The 22,970-nt window shown below is 40.1% G+C and overlaps 1 protein-coding gene across 3 annotated transcripts in view; it reads right to left on the reverse strand.

The window, feature by feature from the left end:
* RNF217 (ring finger protein 217) overlaps positions 1-21,902 on the reverse strand; it is a 121,496-nt gene extending 99,594 nt beyond the window's left edge. For all 3 annotated transcript variants that reach the window (XM_057527762.1, XM_057527761.1, XM_007191100.3), the window contains exon 1: positions 21,026-21,902. In XM_057527762.1, the coding sequence (XP_057383745.1) occupies positions 21,026-21,901 (876 nt within the window). In that variant the 5' untranslated portion in view covers position 21,902. The remainder of the gene's footprint in view (positions 1-21,025) is intronic.
* Positions 21,903-22,970: the final 1,068 nt, after the last annotated feature.

Raw genomic sequence — 22,970 nt, forward strand, 5'->3', positions numbered from 1 at the left:
TCAAGTGGGATTTATCCCAGGAATGCAAGGATTCTTCAATATTCACAAATCAATCAATGTGATACACCATATTAACAAACTGAAGGATAAAAACCATATGATAATCTCAATAGATGCAGAAAAAGCTTTTGACAAATTTAACACCCATTTATGATAAAAACTCTCCAGAAAATAGGCATAGAGGGAACTTACCTCAACATAATAAAGGCCACGTATGACAAACCGACAGCCAACATCATTCTCAATGGTGAAACACTGAAGCCATTCCCTCTAAAATCAGGTATAAGACAAGGATGCCCACTCTCACCACCATTATTCAACATAGTTTTGGAACTTTCAGCCACAGCAATCAGAGAAGAAAAAGAAATAACAGGAATCCAAGTCGGAAAAGAAAAAGTAAAGCTGTCACTATTTGCAGATGACATGATACTATACATAGAGAATCCTAAAGATGCTACCAGAAAACTACTAGAGCTAATCAATGAATTTGGTAAAGTTGCAGGATACAAAATTAATGCACAGAAATCTTTTGCAGTCCTATACACTAATGATGAAAAATCTGAAAGAGAAATTAATGAAACTCTCCCATTTACCATTGCAACAAAAAGAATAAAATGTCCAGGAATAAACCTACCTAAGGAGACAAAAGATCTGTATGCAGAAAACTATAAGACACTGATGAAAGAAATTAAAGATAATACAAACAGATGGAGCGATATACCAGGCTCTTCATTTGGAAGAATCAACATTGCAAAAATGACTATACTACCCAAAGCAAGCTACAGCTTCAGTGCACTCCCTATCAAACTACCAATGGCATTTTTCACAGAACTAGAACAAAAAATTTCACAATTTGTATGGAAACACAAAAGACTCCGAAGAGCCAAAGCAACCTTGAGAAAGAAAAATGGAGCTGGAGGAATCAGGCTCCATGACTTCAGACTATACTACAAAGCTACAGTAATCAAGACAATATGGTACTGGCACAAAAACAGAAATATAGATCAATGGAACAGGACAGAAAGCCCAGAGATAAACCCATGCACATATGGTCACCTTATCTTTGATAAAGGAGGCAAGAATATACAATGGAGAATAGACAGCCTCTTCAATAAGTGGTGCTGGGAAAACTGGACAGCTACATGTAAAAGAATGAAATTAGAACACTCCCTAACACCATACACAAAAATAAACTCAAAATGGATTAAAGAACTAAATGTAAGTCCAGACACTATAAAACTCTTAGAGGAAAACATAGGAAGAACACTCTTTGACATAAATCACAGCAAGATCCTTTTTGACCCACCCCCTAGAGAAATGGAAATAGAAACAAAAATAAACAAATGGGACCTAATGAAACTTAAGAGCTTTTGCACAGCAAAGGAAACCATAAACAAGACGAAAAGACAACTCTCAGAATGGGAGAAAATATTTGCAAACGAAGCAACTGACAAAGGATTAATCTCCAAAATATACAAGCAGCTCATGCAGCTCAATATCAAAACAAAAAACAACCCAATCCAAAAATGGGCAGAAGATCTAAATAGACGTTTCTCCAAAGAAGATATACAGATTGCCAACAAACACATGAAAGGATGCTCAACATCACTAATCATTAGAGAAATGCCAATCAAAACTACAATGATGTATCACCTCACACCATCAGAATGGCCATCATCAAAAAATCTACAAACAATAAATGCTGGGGAGGGTGTGGAGGAAAGGGAACCCTCTTGCACTGTTGGTGGGAATGTAAATTGATACAGTCACTATGGAGAACAGTATGGAGGTTCCTTTAAAAACTAAAAACAGAACTACCATATGACCCAACAATCCCCGTACTGGACATATACCCTGAGAAAACCATAATTCAAAAAGAGCCATATATCACAATGTTCACTGCAGCACTATTTACAATAGGCAGGACATGGAAGCAACCTAAGTGTCCATCAACAGATGAATGGATAAAGAAGATGTGGCACATATTCACAATGGAATATTACTCAGCCATAAAAGGAAACAAAATTCAGTTATTTGTCATACGGTGGATGGACCTAGAGACTGTCATACAGAGTGAAGTAAGTCAGAAAGAGAAAAACAAATACCTTATGCTAACACACATATATGGACTATAAAGAAAAATAAATGGTTCTGATGAACCTAGGGGCAGGACAGGGATAAAGACTCAGACGTAGAGAATGGACTTGAGGACACAGGGAGGGGGAAGGGTAAGCTGGGACAAAGTGAGAGAGTGGCATGGACATATATACAGTACCAAATGTAAAATAGATAGCTAGTGGGAAGCAGCTGCATTGCACAGGGAGATCAGCAGGGTGCTTTGTGACCACCTGGAGGGGTGGGATAGGGAGGGTGAGAGGGAGATGCAAGAGGGAGGGGATATGGGGATATATGTATGCGTATAGCTGATTCACTTTGTTATACAGCAGTAACTAACACAACAATGTAAAGCAATTATACTCCAATAAAGATGTTAAAAAACAAATTATCACAATAAAAAAAAAAAGTGCTAGTTTACTTACAAAATAAACCTATATTACCTGTCACCAGGGATGCCATAAGAGGACAATGATTACAGAATATTAGAGCTAGAAGAAATCTTGGAAATTATAGTATTCATATCCCTGAGTGCTTAAAATAAACTTAAAAAATAAAAAATATTTATTTTCCAAAAATCAAACAAATTTTAAAAAGTAGATTAATGTAACGTACATGTTTTCACAACACCCATTATTAACAAATGCTCACATTTTATCATTCTGCTTCCTATTTTTTATACAAAAAGATAGAACATTACAGCTAAAAAGTACTTACGATTCTTCTCTCCTGCTGCAGAATTATGCACTCTAATAAATCTGGCTTATGATTATTTTTTAATACTACACTAAAAACATATCTTTGAACAACATATCATGACTTTATATGTTTTTTAATATTTCATTGCATTGAAACTGCTTGAATTCTGAAATTTGGTTGGTTTTTACTTAATATTGAATTTTCAGTATCTATATTTATGTTAATACATATAGAGAGATTTAGTTGATTAAGTTTAAGTGCAGTTGAATAGTGTACTTATGAATATACTAGAATTCACTCATCCATTTCCTAATGATAGAAATTTGTTTCCAATTTTTCAACTATTATAAATAATGTTGCAATACATACCTTGTACATAACTCTCACATATGTGCAAGAGTTTTTTGGGGAACAAGCAGTGTCTAAACGTCCCTTTGCCCCATATCCTAACCAGCACTTGGTTTGCATCACTTGGTTTGTTATCTTGTTTTGTTGTTGCTAATTTGTGTTTTCCTCATTAGTATAAATTGTAATGTATCTTAATAATGAGTATGAACTTTTTTGTATACATTTACTGGCCATTTATGTCATTAAACTTTGCATTTTCCAATGAGTAACTAGTCTTTTTCTTATTGATTTCTAAGAGTTTTTCTGTATAACGGATAGTAATTCTTTATGACTTGTGTATTTTAGAAAATGTACTTGCAGGATGTGAATTGACTTTAACCCTAATTTATAGTATCATTTTCTTCCCTCAGAGATTTTTCACTTAGATGAAAACTTCTTACTTTTAATTTTAATGAATGTATTTTCCTCACCTATTGAAATTATTGTATGGTTTCTCTCCTTCAAACTATTAATGTGATAAATAAAATGAAATAGATCTCTCTATGTTAAATAAAGCATTTTGCATTCCTGAGATAAATTGCCTTTGATCATGATGTAATTGTGGTTTTTCAAAATGCATTTGCTGGATTTTATTTGCTAGCATTTAGTTAGGATTTTAAAAATTAATGTAAATGATGTAAATGGGACTACAATCTCCTTTTCCTTACTCTTATTTTTGTATTCTCCCAGTCTGCCTTTATTTATCAAGCTCATATGAGCTTCATAATATAAACATTTTACAACGTGTAAAGGTTTCACATACATCACCCCATTAATTAACTTTTCCAATAGTCATAGGCTTATAATATAGCAAAGACTGAAACTCAAATGTTCTAACTCCAGACTTCCTTTTTACTGGTCCAGTAAGAAGCACTACATTTGAAACAGGTCCACAAAGCACTGCAGGAGATTAATTAATTAATTAATCAGTTTACTAGGGGTGAAAGGTCACTATTATGTGCACCGCCCCCCCACAAAAGTAAGGGCTACCATAGACGAAGACACAGAATGACCCATATGAGTATTAGTATTTTTTACTGGTCATCTCTGTTCACATAAGTGTATGACTGAAAAGAAGGTAGCTTTGACACATAGATATCTACCTCGAATTAGATGATCTCTAAGGTTCTTTCCAGTAGTGAGAGGTTAGGACATAAATCCACTAAACCACCAGTCAGGCTCTAAATTTACACTTGTCCTGCTCATATTCCATCCACTACCTCAATCTTCTACTTACTGTGCCTTCCTCTGTACACTAAATAGACTGGATATTCCACATATTCATATCTAGCCCATATCTTGGTTATCATAAATATGAACACCAGAATTTGTCTTTAGCTCCCAAGACATGAAAATCTTTCAAAGTTAGTAGCTCTAAACCTTTTTTGGGTAATGGTCTAAAAACCAGTAAATGTTATTAACCTAATCACAAGAGAAAATGGATTTTGCATAGGATCTCAGGGCATTTATAACCCTTCTGAAGACAATCCATGAACTATTATGACTACCAAGTTAAGAACCCCTATTTGGAAAAGGGGATGCTGAAGTGATGTTGAACAGAAAATACATAGAAAGCTTTTCTTTTCCTTTAAAACAAAGTACTCTCTAAAGTGGCCCTTCCACTCTGACAGTTATATCTGTTTCTTCCCTTTTCTCACCAGACAACAAACCTGCAAGCCAAGGAAGGATGAATGACTCCCTTTACAGTTCTTCAATCTTATTCAAAGAAAACATTTGAGTAATACAAACCCATTTTCATTCTTCTCACCAGAAACTGAGTAAATAACTTTCACATACTATAAAGTCATCAACTTTTGACATTTTTTTCTTTACAAATTTATCAATGGTATACCCAAGGTGACCTGGTAAACAAGTGTTTGCATACCATATAGAAATTTTTAAAGTCTTGAGAGAGTAGGTATGTAGGTAAAACAATTTTTTAATTTGTTTTCAGGTAGAATCTACCATCGCATCATATATAAATAGATTATTAATGATAAATAGTCTACAAGATGGCAATGGTTATAAATTATTATGTGAAATGTGTTATTTATACAAAATGCAATGCAAGAATATGTATATATATATTTTGGTGGATGGGGATAGGGTTTTGACTATGGAATTTTTGAAATATCAACCACATTTTTTGCTATAGAAAATATCAAACTATCTATAAAGTGAGATAAACACTGAAAAAATATCTTATATCACCTCATGAACTAGCTTTTCTTTTTTAATAAAATAGGTACTTCTGGGACCTCCCTGGTGGTGCAGTGGTTAAGAACCCGCCTGCCAATGCAGGGGACACAGGTTCGATCTCTGGCCCAGGGAAGATCCCACATGCCACAGAGCAACTAAGCCCACGCACCACAACTACTAAAGCCCGCATGTCTAGAGCCCGTGCTCCACAACAAGAGAAGCCACCGCAGTGAGAAGCCCTCGCACCGCAACAAAGAGTAGCTCCTGCTCTTCACAACTAGAGAAAGCCTGCATGCAGCAACAAAGACCCAATGCAGCCAAAAATAAATAAATAAAATTTTAAAAAACATAAATTAATTGTTTAAAAAAATAAAATAAAATAGGTACTTCCAAGAAAAAATGTTAAAGTGTTGGGATACAAAATTAAATCCCATTCATATTTATAGAGGAAAAATAATGAATTGACATTGAAATGAGTTGTTCTTGACAGAAGATTAATACAGAGGAAAAAAAAGAGCTAAATTCTTTGCAAACAATTGAAGTATTACAAACTTAATGGATGTTCTAAACATAAACTATAAAGTCCAACTTTTCTAACTACTTAAATTTTTCTCAAATTGTTTTATAAACAAAGTACTCCTAAATGCTACCCAATATCTGTGATTGCTCACACTACCTAATTTGAAAATATTTTAAATTTAGTAAACACTACTGGTCTTTAAATCACTTTTATCCAGAGGTGTTACATGGCAAGACAACTGAAAAACCTGTCATGATACAAATGCATAAGGTTTATATTCTTCTAAAATTTACACAACCCACACATGGAACAAATCTATTTTAAAGATAAATACTTGAGGTTTTCTCATAAATAATTTAAAAAATCGATATTTTATTACCTCCAACTGAAATATTACTGGTTCTATGATGAATAATAGAATGTAATTAGAGGAAACACTTCAGGACTCTGAAATAAACAAATGAAGGTTCTTATAGGAGAGAGGGGGAACTCAGTTACTCAGCATAAAATCAACAAAGCAAATCTTTGTTTAAGTAATTACTCTATCAGTGTACCCTTACTAAAAACAAAGAAAAGGACAACCACAATCAAAATAAAACAGCCATTGTACAGTTAAGCAATGACCCCAGGGCCTTTCCCATTAAAGGTAGAGGAAGTGGAACTGACACCCAAAGAGAATACTGTTACAAAAACAAGAATTAGGAGTAAGAGATGAGTGTAATAAAATAAGAATTAATTGAGGAAGCAAAGGACAGTCATTCAAAACAATGCAAAACCATAAGGACAAGAACTAAATAGAGTTATGAAATAATCCTAACTTCCTCTCAGAACTTACTGGTGGACCAGTGAGACCTTCGTCATCTGTGGGAAGGGGAGGGTGGGAGTTCCTATTTGTTTTAAGTAATGACGTAAGCAAACTGGTGAGCATAAAATGAGGAAAGACTAAGAACGGCAAATTGCAAAAAAGTAGGTAGCAGAAAATAGCTCAACTTCTTTGATAAATTGATTCTGACAATCAGTAAAATAACAACTATGGACACCTATTCAAAAGATGTTTTCATATTTTTCGGTCAGTGATTTTCTACATGGTGTCTCTGGAACCAAACAATTAAAACCAAACAAACAAACCCATTGCAGACAGGCAAAATGCAAGAGGGAATCAAGCTGAACAGAGGTTGATCATACACTGCTTGAAAGATAAAGACGGCAGCTGGTCCGGAGTTATACAACGTGGACCTCTGAACATTAAAGGCTGCAAGGACTGGCAGGGCATTCTACTAGACCAAAGGCAAGGCACTCTCTGCACCTTTTAAAACCAAAAGCCCAATAAGTGCTAGGACAGGAGACAGAACCATTTCCACACTAGTGCAGACCACTGTCATCTCTGCCCTGGACTGCTGCAGACGCCTCCTAACCCATTTCCCTGCTTCTCTTCCTGCCACCTCACCCCCCAAACACAGTTTATACTCCACACTGAAGCCAGACTCTTTTCGGAGCATTAATTATCATTTGACAGCTCTACTAAACTTTCCAATGACTTCTTATTACAGTTGGAATAAAGCACCAGTTCCACAGAGGGGCATCACAGCTGTACGTGATCTGACCCACATCTCCCTCGATGAGCCATCTCTGACCAGGCTCCCTCTGTTCCCTGTTCTTGAGACACAGCACGCCCGTGGGTCTGGCTTTGCAGAGGGATGCTCCGTCCAGCTGCGCGTGGTGCTCTGCTCTGTACTGAAGCCTCTGTTCCAGACTCTGGCTCACCATCCAGCTCTCACCTCTCTACCTGTATTTGCCATACTGTCCTTCCCAACCCCTCTCTCTAGCCATGGTGACTTGCACGCCCTCCCTCTTTATTTCCACAAATGTAATTTTGAGTGTGTATGTGTGCTTGCTCACCCCATCTCACTTGGAGACACGCCCCACCCCTAACTCCCTTCTACTCTCCCTGTGCAACAACCACCACTTTTTAGATACTAGCCAAGTTCCAACTTTTTCTACTCCAATAAACACAGCTTTCTCTTCCTAGAACCACTTAAGTCAACAATCAGCATCACACAATGTAATTATAAACTTTCCCTAATATTTGCTGGACAGCTTACTTTTTCACCTATTGAATTTCTAAACTCGCTGAGGATGAATCATAGACTACCCTGTCTCTTCTCATAGTGATCAGCATAGCTCTAAACAAATATTTTGTGCTCAGTAAATGTTTTTAAGAGAATAAGAATGCTCTAGTTCCCCCTCCCCTTTGATTCCCTTAAACCTACTGAGTGCTAGAGAACAGATCTTCTACAGTGTGACTACAGCGAAAGAAAGGAAAGTCTTGTCCACTTGAAAAGATTTCTCTATGTAAAGTTCTCTGCAACTCACCAATTATCTAGTAGAACTTTTTTTGTCGTGTGTTTTTCCAGAAGTGGTGATGAGATGATTAATAGTAATTCTTCCATCTTGTCTCAGCTACAGTCTTATGATCAGAAGCAGATGCTTTATACCTGACTGTGCAGGGTTAAGGGTAGGGTTATGGTCCCAGATCAGTGTCCTTAACCAGCCTGTGATGAGACCTCCTGCTTTACCTTGACCTCATTAGCACCCTGAGCAAACCAACAAGGTTTTGTCCAATCCATCTAGATTATAACAAGCCAAAAGAATCCAGAAGTTCCAGTGATTTTTTTAACATCTGAATCTTAATTTTATTGTATTAATTAATGATACAAAACATCTTATCATCACTAATAGAATTAATAATAATTGCGAAAGCAATGTGTTAGAACCAGCTTTCTTATTTCTAAAAATCTTTGTTCAGCATTTAGTGACACTGGGTCTCTAAGGTCTATGTTCAATTTATTTTGATATACTGCTTGAAAAAGCACCACACACAGACGCAGAGAGGCAAAAAAAAAAAAAAAAAATACCTGTTGCCTGGGCTTACTAAATTATTATACTTATTTTTACACCTCATCTACCAAGTATTCAAAGATTGCTGATGAAATTCAGCTAGTAGATGTACATCTTCCCTAATGTCAATCAACTATTCTTGCAGCTAATCATAAAGTGCTATTTTTTAAACAAGTGGGTCAAAACTCTCTGAAGCAATTCATTTGGGTAATTTTCAAGCAAGATTGAAAATTCTATTTCCAAATTTTGTAAGTTTGTAGTGATTTTTAAAGAGAAAAGCATATCTGGACAAACAGTATTTTTCAGAAATCCTAAAAACTGAAGAAAAAAAAAAGAAGCAAACTCTTGGGAAAAGAATTACTATTGTTTCAAATGTTTCTTTTCAAGCATTCCTCTAAACCCTCCCTTTATCCTAAGGGTGAAGCCCTCAGTGACTCACAAAGTGACATATTAAAAACTAACAACAGAAAAAAGGTAAGCTCAAGGGACATCTATTTTAGGTTGATTCAAACTAAACCTGGAATACATGAATTTACCTGAATGACTATACTTAGATTTTTACAAATCAAGATCAGCAAATAATCTTCTTGTAACACACAAATAAACTTGAGACGTTCACACACACACACACACACACACACACACAGTTTTAACATAAAGCACCAGCACACTGAACACACAGAATATTTCTCTTATTTTTAGGAGCCTATTATTTTCAAAATGTTTCTTTCACAAACAAACAATCTTGAGGAGGAAAAATGGTAATATAAGAAAAAAAACACTAAAGTTAATAGTAAGACTAGTTAAAAGTAGGATTAAATTAGAACTCTTGGGATTGCACCCATCATTTCCCACCAAGGGCATCTCTAGCAGAAGAATAAACCCCCCCTACTCTCTATAGAACTAATGAAAGAAACTCACTTTCCCTACCGAGGTCATATGCTCATACAAACATGGTACACTATGATCTAGCCATATCAAAGTCATTTCTGATTTGACCCAACAGCTCTACTTAGACATAAACTAATAATAAACTAAACTGTAAACATTAGGAAAAATGGCATTATCAAAGGAAACAAAACACTAGTGAAATACTATGACCAATTGTTTTATTTTACCTGCTGTTTTAAATTGTTAAGCAACCAGAGGAAAAAGCTGCGGTGATTTAACTTGCCTCTTACATCTTGGAGATTCAGGAACACTGAATATGTCCAATAATCAAGTGAGGCAATAAGGCAAGAATCAACACCACAAAAAGGGAAGTAATTTGCTAGGTAGCCTATAATTAGCCTCTGAATCTTACAGTAGAGAATATCATTGAGGCAAACAGCTTAGGAAGATTTAAAAAGGGATCAGTCATTCACATGAATGCATAAGCGCAGAATTTAGTTACCTCAGCTGGGGGAAAAGAAAAAGGCCCATCATAAAAGCAATACACCTCCTTTGTTTCAGGGTGCACATATCCTCAACCAGGAAGAGATTTCTGAACACAACATGTTTGGTTCTGGAAACGTAAGGCTTACCTATTTGAGAGGACGTTAATCAAATGATAAAATCCGCCAAATTGGAATATCATAAACAATAAAAAACCAACAGTGGGTCAATTTAACAAAGGTTAACTAGGGTGGTTAATGCTTAGGTATCATTAAATATAATTTCTGTATAGAATATCCCTGGACTACAAAAACTATCTGTTACACCAACTCTCTTTATTCAGCAAGGTATTCAACCTTTTCAAATAATATTTTAACCTCTAATGAAGCTAAAGTTTTGATATAATGGAAATTACATTACGTAGAATAATTTTAAGTGGTGTTAATAATTAGAAGCTGACCCTGATCTCAAGATATTTCAGTTACAATGGAATTATCTAAGATATTTAATTTTAAAAGGGAACAACTTTTATGTAAGCTTTACTTAAAACTAAATGAAGCTTTACTGTTAAATTATTCAAGGATAAAGCCCAAAAAGACCCACAACACCAAAGTATAAAATCAATATAATGATATGAATAGGAAATATGTAATTAAATGATTGAAAAGACATGAAATTAAAAAAAAAAATTAAAATTCAGGCTCAAAACCTTTACTACCTAAATTCACAACATTCCTGATTTTTGTCTGAAGTAGTGTGGTGGATTAAAAATATGGCCCCAAATTCTTTTACATGTTCACAAAAAAAGCTGGGGTCTAAGTCTCTTCCCATTGAATCTAGGCAGCCTATGAAAGCACCTCCTTTGCCCTGGTGATGCTGAGTGACTTCCAAAGTTAAGACAGAAAAGATCATGCAGCTTCCACCTGGCTTACTTGAGACTCTTGCCCCAGGGGAAGCCAGCCTCCATGTAAGAAGCCCACTTCCCTGAGACTATCTTGCTGTCAAGGCCACATGTAGGCACTTCTGTACACAGCCGCAGCTGAGCATCCTGACAAAGGCCAGCCAGCATCAGCTGACAGCCAAGTGAGCAAGCTGACATCTGACTACAACTGCATGAGAAGCCCCAAGTGTGAACTGACCAGCTGAGCCCTTCCCAAATTCCTGACCCACCTGCCATGATCAAAAAAAAAAAAAAAAATGGTTGTCTTAAGTCCCCAGGTTCCAGAGGAATTTGTTAAGCAGAAGACATAGTAACCAGAAAAGGTTTTATAATTAAAGAAGCATCTCAGTGATAGGTGGGATGCCAGGATAAGGACTCAGGCCATAGCATTCTGTTGCATTAAAATTTTAAATCTATTGTGAAATAAGATATCAAAAATTCAGGTTCAAAAATCTTACCTTATTTTTCCTACCAACCTAAACTTACTATAATTTACTATCAATCATTCACTCAGTCTTTTAACAAATACTTACTGAGCACCTATTCTATTCTGGGCTCCATGCTAAATGCTAGTTATAAAAGCAGCTCAAATAATAGTGGGGAAGGGGAGATAATTAGTCAAACATCAAATAATCACACAAACATATAATTACAAAAGGGGATAAAGATACAATGGCTGCAGAGTAAAAAGGACTCTAAAAGCATAAACGGCAGGACTGATTCAGTCTGGAGACCCAAGGATGGCTGACATCTGAAAGAAGAGGAAAATTAACAGAGGGAAGGCTACACGTCTGATACACGTCTGATGTAGACCTGGAGGGACAGAGAAGAGACTGAAGAGAGCAGAGGCCAAACCTCATCATCAGTGTTATGAACTGGAATCTTTCTGTACAGCAATGGGAAGGTCTTGTAGGTGTTTAAGCAAGATAATGAAATGTTGAGATTTTCACTTTAAATACCAACTTGGCTATCTATTCTCATACTCTGTATATTGACAACTAGCCTCTGATTTATTAATTATTTATAGACTAACTACATAAGTCCACTATACAAATACTCATTTCATGTGTACAATATGCCAACCAAGAGCTAAGAAATCAATCAAAAAAAATGAATAAGGTTTCTGCATGCATCAAGCTCTACAGTCTAATGGGAGCATAGAGCAGGAAACAGGTGATTTATATATAGTGAAATGAGAAGAATCTTATAGTGAGTCAAAGAGTTGTCACAGAATATAGGAAGGATGCTTAATCCAGATATAGGGGGGCAAGAAGAATTCTCAAAGGAAAAAATGTCTAAGCTAAGATAGAAGAATGAATCAGTGTGAAAGAGGCAAACAGAGTTGGGGGAGTGTGGGAAAAAAAGTAGACCCCCCCCCAAGACAGAACCTAATGTCACTAAACTAAAGGATCATAATTAAGAGTGTCATAGAGTGCTCAAGGAACAAAAAGAAGTTTAATATGGCTATAGGCTTAGGGGGGGTACTTGATGAGAAACAAAGTTAAGAGTGGTAAACAGGAGTTAGATCACTCAGGCACATGTAAATCATGTTTAGATTCTATTCTACAAGCAACAGGCAGACTGAAAGGCAAAGAAGGGGAATGCTAAGACCAGTCGTGCATTTTATAAGACAATGCTGACTGTAGTGTGAAGGACAGACTGGAAATGGTCAAGATTGGAGCACTAGGACCAAGCAGGAAGCTGTGGTTGGAATCCAGGAGAGAAATGGTGGAGGCCTGAGCAAATGCCAGTAGAAATGAAGAAAAGTAGAGTAGAGAAAATATAAAAATAATTTCAGGAGGTAGAACTGAAAGAACTTGGTGATTAATTAGATCTGGGGGGTGAGGGAGAGGAAGAATTCAGGGACGATGCCCAAGTTTCTGGCCTGGGTATAACTGATGGAAACACAGAAGCCCAAAGGAAGGGCAAAGCTTTAGGGGTGTGGGAAGGAAGAGGAGGAAAGGGAGATTTCATCCTGAGAGGTTTAAGGTGGCTGTGGGTAGTACATGCAGGTGGCAATGTCGAGGAGACGAACAGCTACCTGGTACTGCAGGTGAGAAGAGTCATCCGGGCTAGAGACAAAGATTTGGAAGTCAAGAGCATATAGGTGTTACCTAAAACCATGGGAGAGGATGACATGGCCCCACGACTAGTACACAGTGTGAGGAGAGGAGAGAGACGGTTTAATATAGGACCATGTAGACACCAACATTAAGCGATGGTAACATAAGAAAAAGCTCAAACGGAAACAAGAAGGAATGGCCAAGAGAATTAGGAAGGAAACGGGAGAGTGTGCTGCCATTAAAACTTAATAGTAGGTCAAATCATAGCTCCTCTAAACTAAACTCCTCTTGATTTTTGTACATGAAGATGAGGCTGACTTTGGTAGAAATCTTTCTCTGGATCTAAATCTGGGCAAGAGAATTCCACTTCCTCAAAACATGTAATTAAGTTTCTTCTTGGACTGGAAGACTTGTGATTTTGTACAATACAAACTTAAAAGAAAAATGAAATAAATATATATTTAACCTATAAATAAGATAATAAATGCAAAGACTGTAAAAAGACCTTGGGTTTTAGAGCCAAATGGACCTGAATTGAAATCTCATCTTTGCCATTTCCTAGCTGTGTGATTTAGGGCGAGTTATTTAATCTCTCTAACCTTGAGTTTCCTCACATAACATTCTACTACCTACAGTACAGAAATTGAACTGTTCCTGTTTTCTTGAACCCATTCTAATCAGAAAGCCACCCCCACCAGTGCCAATGAAAACAGCACTGTTCACACTTACAAATAATCTCCTTGTTGGGAAATCCAATGGTCAATTTTAATCTTTATCCTGCTGAAAATATCGGAAGCATTAGACAAAAATGATGACTCTTTCTTTTTTAAAACATCACCTTTGTTTGGCCTTTGGGTAACCACTCTGCCTTGGTTTTCTTCTTGCCTATCTGGCCCTCTCCCTTTCAGACTTTTTGCTGGTTCTTTCATACGTCCCAGACTCTATATCTGCAAACACTGGTATGCCCAGACTCAGTCCTCAATCCTTCCCTATCAACTATCATGCCCCAGGTGACCTCATCTGGTCTCATGGCTTTAAATATCATCTATATGTCAAAAATGTTCAAATTTACATCTTCTTAAGATCGCTCTGCTGAATGCCACACACCAACTGCCTATTCAACATCCTTTTATGAATGTCTAAATACCTTTTCAAACTTAGCATGAACTCCTGATTCTCCTTAAAACTAGTCCTCCTACAGTATTCCTCACCTTATTAAATAACAAACCCATTCTTCTAATTGCTTGGGCTCAAAACCTGAATCATCCTGGACTCTTTTTTTCTCTCATCCCACACCCAATCATCAGCACATTCTGTCAGCTCTATTGTCACAATATATTCAAAATTCCACCAGTGCAAACCAAATTAACCTCTATCACCCTAGTCTGAACGGTCACACCTCCCCTCTGGCTTACTGCCATAGTCTTCTAACTGGTCTTTTTACTTCCATTCTTGACTCGCATAGTATATTCTCCACAGAGAGCCAGAGTACTTTCTCATAAAGGTAAAGTCATATCTGATTAGCTCAAAACCATCTTACAGCTTCCGATCTCATTCAGAGGAAATGCAAATTCTCTATGGCCTTAAAGCCCTTTCCGATCAGCTTTTCCCACTCTTCCTGCTGGTTTCTTCTTATCGCTCACCACCTCATTCCCTATGCTTCAGCCGCATGGATCTTTTTGCCATTCCTGGAACCCCCCCAAGTATGCTCCTGTCTCTGGAACTTTATACTTGCTGTTCCCTTAGATATCCTCATGGTTTGCTCTCTCACGGCCGTCAGAAAGATCTCTGCTCAAAAGTCACCTTGTAAAATAAACCCTCCCTGACAACTCCTAAAAACACTATAAATATATAAAGAAAAACCTCCTCCCCAATATTTCTTATCACCCTTCCCTTGTTTTTCTTTCTCTATAGCCCTTATTATCTCCTAATATACTAAATAATTTACTTATTTTATTATCAATCTCTCCCCAGCCTAGTATATAAACTCCATGAAGTAAGGGGCTTTATCTGTTACTGTTCTCTGTATCCCCAGCACCCCCAACAGTGTCTCATATGTAATAAGTATTTAATATGTAAGGGAATTAAAATTAAATAATAAAACGTGTAAAAATGCTTGGAATATAGATGCTCAATTAATGGTTGTTATTATTTGTGGAAACTCAAGTGTAATTACCCAAAATTGATAGGGCAAATAGTACTGATAACATTGAAAGAGAATATTATTCTAGGAATTAATTGTCCTGCAGACACTGAATTTTTGTTTTAAGACAGAACTTGATTTGGGAAGGTTCATTTCGTTTATCACATAAAACCCTTCTGACACAGTGCATTTGAACAAAAAAACCCAATTCTTTGAAAGTATCATAACTTTAAAGATTTGCCACATTGTCAAGAATGATCCAAAACAAACTTAGCAAAATTATGTTTTCTTTTAAGCAAAGGTAATAAATATTTTGAAAGAAGCAAAGTATTAACTAATTTCTATTTATCACAATTACAAAGAACTCTGAGAAATGTTTATTAAGAAAAAAGTAATGAGTGGATTTATTACTTTGAAATAAACATAATAGGAGGAATAGTAATATGCTTACTAAAAGGTTAACTGGTATTCCAGAATCGGCTTAAGAAAATCCTCCCAGAAAGGCAGCAGAAGAGGGGAGACCCACAGCTGTCTGAGATCTTAAAGGAAAGCTTATTTATGCTTGGAAGACAAAGCTTGGAAGAAACACTGCCAGCTAGTCTCTAAGATGGCTCCTTGGGGGCATTTAATACATTTATAGATTATCTCATGGTCCTTGACACACAGGTACTCAATAAGTGTTTGTTAAATGTGTAAATGGTACATTAACAAATGAAAAAGTTAATTATAAGAAATTATGACTCAAGTAGCTGTCTACATCCCCATCACAAACTCTTAACGAAAAGCTGGGAGCTGAAGTCCTAACGTTCTCCTTTTGCCGTCTCTCACATGAGGAGTAAGGAAGAGCCTTCAAGTGTAAAAGCTGAGCTCTATCTACTCTAGGAGAAAAAAAAAAAAATCACTACTGTAAAGGTTTCAGTTGACGCCCGAGGTAAGTAGTACTAGTCATGTTATTTGAGATCTTGTAGGCAGTGGAGCACAATGCAGGGTTTCTCCACGTGGTGTCGTCATCTCCAGATGCTGGAAGCGACGGGAAGGAAGACACCCAGGCAGTGCCTGGACCAGGTCCTGCTGGCCCAGAGATGAACCTTTGATAGGGGATTGATTTCTCCACAGAAATCAAGTACTACTTAAAATCAAATTTTGAAAAGTAAGAGAAAAAAGAAATTACTAAAGAGAAATGAAGAAATTATTAAAAGAGATATCAGTAAAGAGTCAGAAGAGGAAAATAAGTAAGTCCATGAGTCAGGAAGGTATAAGAGCAAATGTTACCACAGCCCCCCAGTACACACACACACACACACACACACACACACACACTCATTCTGTACACAAAAAAATAAGCTTACATATGCCTGAATTCTCACTTTTCAAATTCTCAGAGTGATTTAACAGAGGTCAGTCTCTTTTATTCTTCACATTTTTAAGACTACCAAAATCACACCTGGCATGATAGGATCTGTAAATTACCTGTGTGAAGACGGCTGCATGCAAACTCCATATTGAACGGGACAGATTCTAAAAATATCCAGGTTGTTTTAAGGTTTAAAGGGAAAAAGTAGGTTACACTTTTACCCATAAAAGTCTGGATGACTCAGAGTTTAATAATAGGATACAGAAGCTTTCATCCCTAGGTCACTGATTCGAGGGTGACTATGGAAGACAGTCATTCTAGGACATTACCATCTAGCAGCTGTTTTGTTCACAAACTGCAGAAGAAATGTGTTGCTTGTCTCTATTAATACTCATTTGACAGGTGTGTACATTCCAAGTCATATGCATCTGCCAATCGCGAGCACTTTGAAGCAGAGTGATGAAAGCTGCAACAGCTGTTACCTTTAGAAAGCCCTTAGCATGCCCAATTCTCTTCTTTCTTTATGTAAAGTACTAAATATTAATATTTCACATCATAACATATTTTACTGTCTCAAACCAAAATCATAAAAGAAAGATACCTGTGGAGGATTTTTGAAATGAGTGCAATATCCTTCTATGAAACAAGGAAAGCAACAATCTTTCCTCCTAGAAAATGTGGTAAAGGCCAAACCAGCTGAGGTCAGTACTCAGAATGGCCCAGCGACCTGCAGGAGACTGCAGACATCCCTGGGATTGTGTGCTCTAAGCCATGGTCATACATGCACACTTAGGTTACTAGGAAACGTACTTCTAAAATTTATGTACCAAAGATTTATGTACCCAGGCAACACAAACCAGTTAAACTCCCACTATCTCCATCATGGTACTCTAGAGCCTTTAAGTAACTCCCTTATGTAAGTGCCAAAGATTATAATGTATCAGTTCAATCCTTCACCATGGCAACTGGAAACTGGATGGTACCTATCGGCCAGTAAAGTCATTCCACTAAGAAGGATTCTCCAACAGCCCCAGTCACAGTGATAACTGAAGAAGAATTATGTTTTGAAAAACTAAAACTATTATTTTTAAACCACAGTATGGAGGTATTTAAGTCACCACCCTATGTCTGCACTGAAATAATGAAGACACCTATCTATCAGCCTTTGCCACACATTCAGTCCACGGCACTAATGGAAATAAGATTTATCATCTAAAAACCTGCATTCCTGTCTTCCAACTTTGTACCTTCTTTCAAAGAACTCAGCATCTCCTTTTAGAAGAATATTAATTTAACCAGGCAATATTCCAACTCACATTTAGTATGCATTTTTAATGTTTGCATAAAATGCTTAATAGGGACTCTGCTTTGTTTTCTTAAATGATGTTAAATAATACACTATTTGGCACAGATCCAAAAGATGATGAAAAAAGTCACTAATAACTTTTTATTTCAAATATATCATTTTACTTTAAAAGGTCTTAAAGAGTCTTGCATGTTCAAGCTTGACAGATTTACTTCTGTCAAAACCAAGAAGCCTTATAAAATGAGAAAGAGGGCACTCTCCATGCCCTTTGACCTGGTTCAGTAATGCAACAAAACAACTCTGCAGTTTGATTTTATTTTGCTTTAGAATTGGTGTGTCATTACAGATCATGGTCTGCAATCCCATTTCATTGATGAGGAAATTAAGACACAGAGAGGTTAAGTGATGTGGAAACACAGCCTCTTTAAGTAGAAGGGACCTTATCATTAACACAGATCAGAATTATAACCACAGGCCTAGTTTTATGCAAGTGAAAGAAATGCCATTTTTGTATAAGCTAAGAGTTTGTTTTAAAACTCTTTAATTCTAAGTTTAATAACAAACTTAGCAAACCTATTATTTTTGTCTACTTTAAGTCTTTGTCTTTTGTCTTAAACATCAAGAATCTCAGAGTAGAATTCAGTGCTCAAGCAGATCACCTCCTTCTAGCCGTGGTTTCTGGGGGCAGTTTCATCATCTCTTTGTCGCTCAGCTCTTCATAAACTCAATAACTAATTAGTTGAGCATCTGTTATGTGTCAGACAACATTCTAGGTGCCAAAGCCACAGTAGGGAACAAATCATGTGAAAACTCCTGTCTTCATGGAAATCAACTGCATAAGTACAAGACAGAGTATTTTTATCACTATGGAGAAAATAAATAGCTGGAACGGAGATCTAGAGTGTTGGGTGAGGCTCAACTTTGGGTGACCACCAAAAAGGTGGTCAGTGAAGGTCACACAGGCGACATCTGCATACAGACCTGAAAGGGAGAAGGGGAAGGAGTAAGCAAGGGGATGGGGGGTGGGGGGGACTCCAGGGGGATAGTCCAGGCACAAGGAACAACACACACAAAGCCCTGAAGTGGAAGCATGCCTGGCCTGCATGATTCATCTTTTTGTTGTTGTTTATTATTTCAAATAAAGTATATTTTTTCCTTATTAAAAGTTCTGTCAAATACTTTAGAAGAAGGTCAGGAACATACATACAATCCTAAATACTGCTGATAACCTTCAGATACTATGTTACTTCAGAGGAGCTTTTCGCAGTTGTGCACGGCAATGATTCTTCACTCACCTTGCCACCCTCCCACTCCCCACCCCCATTCCTTCTCTTTCTCCACTGGAGATCAAAACACTGACTTCCTAAAACTAACTTATGGAGGCAAAAAAAATTTTGCTTTGGGGAAAGGACCCACCTTAAGGGAATCAAACTGCAGAGTACCCCAACCTATAATGACCACCTCTCTTGAACTCCCAGCCCTTAAGAGTAAGTGCTACATGATATTGTTACTCTGTTTACATCTTATTATATGCTACCTTGTTCTTGTGTACACGTCTTGTATACACACAAGGGGACTTCCTTGGAGCCCGGCCCATACCTTGGGAATGTCTGAATCCCACCACAGGGCTTTGCACATGGATGGCACCATATCTGTTGGGCTGTTTGACAGTGATGTCATAGAAACCGACACAATGAACAGCAGGCTTTCCTCCTTTTTCAAGTATCTGTCTGCCGATAAAGCATGAAAGAGACATCACAGTCTCTCACAGGCGTTTGGATAACCTCAGCCATCTTGGCCAAGTCACTGTTTGTGTAGCATTCCATTCTGTCTAAATTCCCCTTTGCGTTTGCCGTTGGGCACGTTACACACTTTCAGTCTAGACACAAGCATGGATTAGCCACAATACACAGAGGAACTGCACCGTGTGAAATCCTCTTCAGTTCGCTTCAGCCAATGTTATTAAACACTATTACGGGAAAGGATACCAACATGAAACTACCAGACACAGGGGCTGTAAAACCCTGTCCATACAGTCTAGCCAGACAAACAGACACATATGGAACAACTTCAGTGCATGCAAGACATGCAGAAGTATTTTGAAAGTATACAAGCAGTGGCCTGGAGGTGAGGTAAGGCTTCACAGAAAAGTTGGCACCTGAACAGCCAGAGTTTTGAAAGATGAATAGGCGTAGGACAATCAGACACGGGATCAAAGGGCATTCCGGATTGTGCAAAACACTGGAAGAAACATAACAGACTGAAAACTGCTGGAAGGACGCATTCACCACCAGGGAAGGAAAGCCGGTCTACTGCACTCTTAAACTTTCCAAGAAAAAAAACAAGTTTTCAAATAAAGAGCTGAGGAGGAAAGTTTCACCAGCACTTGTTTTGTTAAGCCTCTTAGCCTTGCTTTGCTTTGTTTTGCTCTTTCTGTTTTGTTCCCTCTCAGAGAAATAAAGCACTCTGCTGGCATAAAACTTCAGTGAGAGAAAGTACTTCAACTTTACTAAGGAAAAAGAAACTGAAAAGCGGACCAGGGCCAAGGAATAAATAAATGAATAACACTTTTTCTGGATTATTTAAATGGAGCAAAATTTCAAATTCGGTATCATTCATTGCAACTCTTCTCTCCACCAACTCAATACATATTTATTTTATACCCACTATTTGTTAGTTTCTGGGATACCAGGCCTCTGAGGCACTCTCATTGCCCTCCTCTTTGAGCAAGCTCCTTGCTTGCAATCTAATAAAAGAAAGAGCAGAAGGCAATTCACTTGTACCCTGTTCCTTCTATGGTTGCCAATCAAAGCTCGAAGCTCAAGCAGAGTTAAATTCCAGTCAAGTTAACCAGCGAAGACAAACACACTTAAACCAACAACCGAGATGTAAGAAACTGATAGAGGTCCTCCATAAGGGTGTTCATCACCCCTTCCTGTGAGCAGGGAGCTGGCGAGCTGGACTTCCTGGCCAGTGATTTGGAATGCTGAATGGAGGACAGGGGAGGGACAGAGGGGCTGGGGTTACCTGGGAGCTCAGGTAGACTTTGAGGCACTCCTCGCACACGGCCTTCTTGCAGCAGGGCAAGGGCTTGATGGGCTTGTCTTCCAGGCACACCCGGCACATCAGCACCATGAGGGGCGCGTAGGGATCCCCGACCCCACCCAGGCCAGAATAGGGTGGAGCTCCCAGCAGGCTGGGCACGGAGAACGGCTCGGGCGCCAGGTAGAACTCCAGCTCGATGCTGCCGCCGTCGGGGGACAGGGGGTCCGCTGGGAGCGACAGCCGGGGGCTGGGGAAGGAGGAGGGGGTGCTGGGAGGGTTGGTCACCGGCGGAGCCCGGGGTGGCGACGCGGGCAGCGAGAGCCGCTCCGCCGAGGGGGCCTCGGGCAGGTCGTTCTCCACGCAGAACACAGAGCAGAAGACTTGTCTCTTGGCGGGGGGCGGGCGCCGCTGGCCCAGCACGTCCAGGACCAGTCCGTCTGGGGCCCCGACGCAGGTCCGGGGCTCCGGCTGCTCGCCGGGGGGCGCCTCCTGCTGTTCATCCCCTCTCTCCTTTCGGTCCCCCGCTTCCTCCTCCTCCCTTGCCAGCTGCTGTTGCAAAGCCTGGGGGTTGAGGGGCCCGGTGTAGGCCAGTCCTGCGGGCTGCGCCGGTGCCTGGTTCTTCTTCCAGCTCGGGGCCCCCCGGCTCCTCGCGGGCTCCGGGACGCTCGTGTGCGCGCAGCCCGAGTCGCTTCCGCAGCTGCCGCCGCTCGGCTCGGCGGAGGAGGCGCGCGGCCCGGGCGCCCCGGTGCTGTCCCCCGGCGGCCTCGGGGGCTCGGGGTGGCCCGTGGCGCCGCCAGGGGGGGTCCGCGCCTCCAGGGGCCCGCCGCTGCCGCTCACCGTGCTCTGCTCCTCGCCCATCGCCGCCCGCGGCCGAAGCCGCCGCCGCCCATCCAGCCGCCGGGACCCCCACCCGGCGCCGGCGGGCAGCGGGGGCAGCGGCTCGGCTCGACTCGCGGCTCCGCTTCTGCTTCCGGGTCCCTCCTCCGGGGCTGGGACGCCCCGAGCTCCCTCGGGGGAGCCTGTGCTCCCGGGCGGCGGCGCGCGGGGAGCCCGGCCCGGCCCGCTGCTCCTCCTCCTCCTCCTCCTGGTCCTCCCGCGCGGCCGGGCACCGCCTCGGGGGCGCCGAGGGCCGCTCGCTCGGGCCGCCGGCGCGCCCGCCCCACATGCAGGTCGGGGCGGCGCCGCGGCCCCCGGGAGCCCCTGGAGGGACAGAAGGGTCCGGAGGGAGGAGGCCGTCAGTCCCGCGCCATCGCCGGTCCCTGCTGGGGGCCGGGCGGCCGGAGGGCGGTGGTCAAAGGGTCGAGGGGCCTGTGGCGCCGCCGCGGCTCGCACCAGGAGGGGCAGCCGGAGCGCGAGCCAGCCGCCGCGGCCCCAGGGGGAGAGGCCGGAGCGCGCCACCTCCCGCTCCCGCTCCTCGTGCTTCACCTAGCGCCCTCCTCACCGCCCCTCACCCCACCCCTTTGGCACACACCTCCCCACACGTACACACGCGCGCGGGCACCGCGCACTCACTCACGCACACCCCGAGTGGGTGTGATCTCAGACCAGGATGCGCTCTCGCCCCCAGGGTTCACGCTCGGCCTCCTCCAAACCCTCCAGAGCCGGCAGGCTGCCCTTCGGGCTACGCTTTGAGCAGAACTTCCTACAAAACTCCTCTTTACTGAAAGCTAGAGCTAGAAAACCCTGGCTAGTTAGGATTTTGGTTTCGCTTGTTTCTCTTGCGTTCGTCCGATTTTAAATCCTCCAAAGAGGGAGTTCAGAGAATTAACGCTAGGAATTATTAGTTCAAAATGCTGTGTGTACAACTCTCTGCTCTCTGCTTAATAAGGTAGGAAGGATGTTTGAAACCCACAAAAGTGCCGAAAAGCACGTTTAACCTACTCCTTTAACTAGAATCCTTATGAGAGCTGGTAAATAACGAATTTAA

This window comes from Balaenoptera acutorostrata, chromosome 14 (genome assembly GCF_949987535.1).
Source record: "Balaenoptera acutorostrata chromosome 14, mBalAcu1.1, whole genome shotgun sequence".
In the NCBI taxonomy this organism is placed as follows: domain Eukaryota; kingdom Metazoa; phylum Chordata; class Mammalia; order Artiodactyla; family Balaenopteridae; genus Balaenoptera; species Balaenoptera acutorostrata.